Source organism: Centruroides sculpturatus, unplaced genomic scaffold (genome assembly GCF_000671375.1).
Source record: "Centruroides sculpturatus isolate CEXI.00-Female unplaced genomic scaffold, Cexi_2.0 scaffold87, whole genome shotgun sequence".
NCBI classification, from domain to species: Eukaryota; Metazoa; Arthropoda; class Arachnida; order Scorpiones; family Buthidae; genus Centruroides; species Centruroides sculpturatus.
The window spans coordinates 1,057,658-1,061,900 of NW_019384414.1; the positions used below are offsets into that span (position 1 = coordinate 1,057,658).

General features: G+C 32.5%; 1 protein-coding gene across 5 annotated transcripts in view; it reads left to right on the forward strand.

The window, feature by feature from the left end:
• LOC111619144 (activating signal cointegrator 1 complex subunit 2-like) overlaps positions 1 to 4,243 on the forward strand; it is a 90,300-nt gene that overhangs the window by 2,832 nt on the left and 83,225 nt on the right. For 2 of the 5 annotated variants that reach the window (XM_023360818.1, XM_023360822.1), the window contains exon 1: positions 2,391 to 2,475. The exons of 1 other annotated variant lie outside the window; for it this stretch is intronic. Coding sequence is in view for 1 of the 4 variants with exons in the window: in XM_023360823.1 (XP_023216591.1) it covers positions 2,428 to 2,475 (48 nt within the window). In the remaining 3 variants the exon portion in view is untranslated. Of the gene's footprint in view, positions 1 to 2,379; positions 2,476 to 4,243 lie in introns of those variants that run through there. 2 more of the 5 variants (XM_023360823.1, XM_023360824.1) reach the window with 2 other exon arrangements.

Here is a 4,243-nt window from a genome sequence, read left to right on the forward strand (position 1 = left end):
GAGAATGAAAGAGAGAGATACTTTCCGCCGTTTAGCGCCACGCTACGGAGAGTTTAGGCGGGTAAGTTGAGTTTAACTATCGTCTGTACAGTATTATATATAAATTAGGTACTGTACATATAATTATATATTAACTTAATTTATTTTAACTTTATTATAATTATATGTATAGTTTCACGCTACAGAGAGTTTACGCGAGCTATCGTCTGTACAGTATGTAAATTAGGTACCGTAAGTCTAATACAGTACTGTAATATTATACATTTCTTGTGAAAGAAACATTTCTTATTCAACGGCGATTAAAATTATTTATATTAACCTTAAGCCCCAAACCCGAGACTTCTCAGGCAAGTTACATAGCGTTACAAAAAAAGGTGGTCCTTAAGGGGTGATTTGACAAAATTTTTTTTTCAAATTTTGCAATGTTTTTTAGGTCCCCAAATTTTTTCAAAATTTTTTGCCCGCTCGAAAAAATTTTGTCGCGATTTTAATGAGCCTTTGATAAGGCTCGATTAAGGCTTAATTGTTTTTTAATGGGAGTTTTTTTATCAATTTTATTTCATAGTTCCTAAGTTGTAGTGCATGGATTTTCCTTTGGTAAAGTTATTTCAAGCTACTTTTTGATGTCAAAAACGACCTCCAATAGTTTTTTAATTTTTTTAATTAATATATTTTATTATATATAAGTTTAATTAAGTCGGGGAGGTCGGAAATCGCAATAAAAATTTTAATTTTTTAAAAATATTTAAAAATATAGGTCTAGCTAGTATTCACCCTACTTTAATTAAACCCTTGTCCTCCCGAGATGTCTATGAGAATGTCCCGGGAAATCCGACTCTAGCTGTTCTCAAGGTCATCCAGCTGTGTAAACAATGACTCATCAGTGTCACATTTCACATAAAGACGAGACAAAGGAAAATAAAATTTGAATCTTTTTCTTCAAAATTAACACATTTCTTTCGTTTTTTTTTCAGTTTTAAGTATTTTTTTATGTTTAATTATAATTAATTAAAAGTTGATCGGGAATGAAGGGGTTAAATTACGCTCAGAAATAAGAACGTAAAAATTGACGCGAAACAATATCTCTCCAGAACGCATTTTTGTAGTAAAAATGTTAAAATTAATGTGAAATAATTTATAATAAATGCTTTTATTTATAAAATGTAGCTTTAGGGATACTTTATTTGTAATTTTGTTTCATCAAAAACAATCCGCAACAAGACACGTGCTATCTACGGTCGTTGTTTACAACATGACCTTGATCACAGTATCTGTCCACGTTCCCAAGATGCATACATGTAAGCTTCCAGGGAAGTCGGGGTACTAGCAGGATGTGTAGTATACCACAATTACACAAATATAATACCAGATATTCGGTCCCTTGTAACATTTTATATGATGGGACCGGAAAAACGGTCCCAAACGAAAAACTTCTAATTGGTTTACAACTACGAAATTTAACGAGCACATAGACAACGTCCTGTAGAAGGTAAATACACTTTACCCGACTAAAATCCACGAAGTAAAAGTGAATTATTCGTTTTTTTCGATCGTAACATTACTTGGACGAGTCAGACTCGTCAGTGGGCGTTGCGTCCTTTTTACGTTAGACGAGCCTGACTCGTCACTGGGTCGTAAGGGGTTGCATGTAGATACAGTATTTACCTCACAGGTAAGTAAAATCAATTTTCTATCTTATATTGCGATTGTTTCTTTTTGTTGGGTTTTTGCCTTAGACGGCTAACGGAAAAACTTTCATGAACATCGTAATTGGTACGATTAAAAAAATCTAGCAGAGAGTGGCGTAACTTTGTCGGCTGTTAAGAGTTTTTATTAAAAGAAAAACACTTTTATATTAATGAAATAAGTTGTGTGTGGCGCCATCTATTATAATATTTTTATAAAAACTTTATATTTTTAATTACTGTACTATAAAATGGCAAAAAGCTTAATTTTGAGAATAGGGATGAGTTTTATGAAAAAATAAATTTTAATAACGAGTAAAATTGTCATTAAGTCTGGCCCTACTGCAGATATACACGACCCTTTTTTATATACAGAACACCCGGGAAAATAAAAATATATGGAGGAAAGAGTAAAAAAAAAATTACTAACTTTCTTACGTAGAAACCAATAAAATATTCATACAAATTGATTTATTTTTATAAACAAAACTATCAAAATTATTTAATTAACACATCAATTCTTTTCGTTATGTTTAACATATTTTTAATGTTAATATTAAATTAATTTACTAACGTATTAATTATACTCTTAATAAATCACAAAATAATTTTTCTTTTAAAAGATGTCAAAATTAAAATATATAATGATTATAATTACAAGCTGCCACAATATAAACTGTAATAATCGTCTGCCCAAACGCAAATCTTAATTCTGCCGTTAGGTGGCGAGTGTATTTCGAAGATGGATGCCGCTTACTGTAGTACAAATTTTCCTGAAACTAATGGCGATGTAAGTGGATTTTAATGCAATTATAATAACAATTAGGATATGAATGAGCTTATATTTTGAAATTATTGTGTAGATAATTATCTTCTTTACGAAATTTTTTATATTATAATTTTTGTTAAAATACCTGCATTTGTATACACGTTTTGGTTTTGAAAATGTTTGTTTAGAGGTAATAAGTTAACATTTTTAATATTACAAAATACATAAAATATTGCTTACAATGTTATAATTCAAGATAAAATACTAAAACACAAATTATTTTGAACTACATAACTTAGAGCTAGTGAACTACATGACTCGTTCACTAACTCTAGTTCTTAATACTAATTAATACTACTCTGACCAAAAAAATGAACTACTCCATGTAGTACATAGTAGTATTAAGAACTATTAACTATCTATATATCCAATTTCTGCATACTTAATATAATATACACTAATAAATTTAGTGTTTTTTTAAAACAGGAAGATACACAATAACAAGAATTTATAGTGTACTTTTACAACAAACAGGGTTCCTACACACCTGGAAAGTCAGGGATTTTTATTAGTGTTCAGAAAAAGTCAGGGAATTTGTTAAAAATTGGGAAAAGTCAGAGAATTTGCTTCCTTGGCTGCCCTGTTTATTTTTTCTGACAATATGCTTGACTAACGGGACATTCCAATTTTCAACGCTGACTCAGCGCTGATCTCAACATTCGTTAAAATTCGTTCCTTTTTTCAACGTTGAGGTAGCGCTGTTGTCAGCGCTGACTCAACACACTCAGCACTCAACAGATATGTTGACTGCTACTTTCCAATGAATTGTGGGTAATCGGTAAGACATTTGAATGGAATCCATCTTGCCGAGAATGGAATTATGGGAACTAAGCAGTTCGTACTCGAGTTGGAACGTCGTTGATGACGTCAAATTGTTGACTTCAACACTCAACATTCGCGTTGAAAATTGGAATGTCCCGTAAGTGTTGGCAGGCAGCAAGAAGTAATGTGGTACAGTACAATACGACTTATGAAAAAGGATGCAGAATATTTTTACAGGACCCAAAATTTTTATAAAGTATACGAAATGATAGTTTAAAATGGTATTATCATTTTAATANGCCACCAAGCCACTGGGTACTCTGCAAATGTTGGGAATTCCAAACATTTTAAGTGAGATTTTTGTAATTTTCAACCTCAATTTTCTCCTTTAATTTTGAGTATTGTGCCTTACTGCTTGGCATGTGTCAGTCATTGGGGAAACAGTATAAGTTTGATCAAAACCAGTTACCTGAACATCATACTGTTCCCTCATAAGATGAACCAAGTAAAGGTGTTTTTCTGTTTAATAAATTTTGTTAAGATATTTATGAGGGCTGTTCGAAAAGTTCGCGGCCTTGCCTATATGCGGCGCTGCGATCAATTTAATTTTTGGCGGGAATAATTCAGCCATCCTTGATAAAGATACGATAGCAATTTCCGTTTGATTTGTCGTAAAGTTTTGCCACGACAGCTTAGCAGATAGTCAATGTGCACATGCTTTGTCAAAAATGGAGAAGACGGAGACTCGTGCGGTCATAAAATACCTGACAAAAAAAGGGTTGACCGCATCTCAAATCAAAGCTGACATGGATGAAGTTTTAGGATAGTCTGCTCCTTTGTACACCACTGTGAAAATATGGACAGCCCTTTTTAAATCTGGCAGAGAAAGTGTGGAAGATGACCCTCGCAGCGGACAGCCGTCAACTGCTGTCACTGAAGAAAACATCGACAAAGTTCACGATTTGGT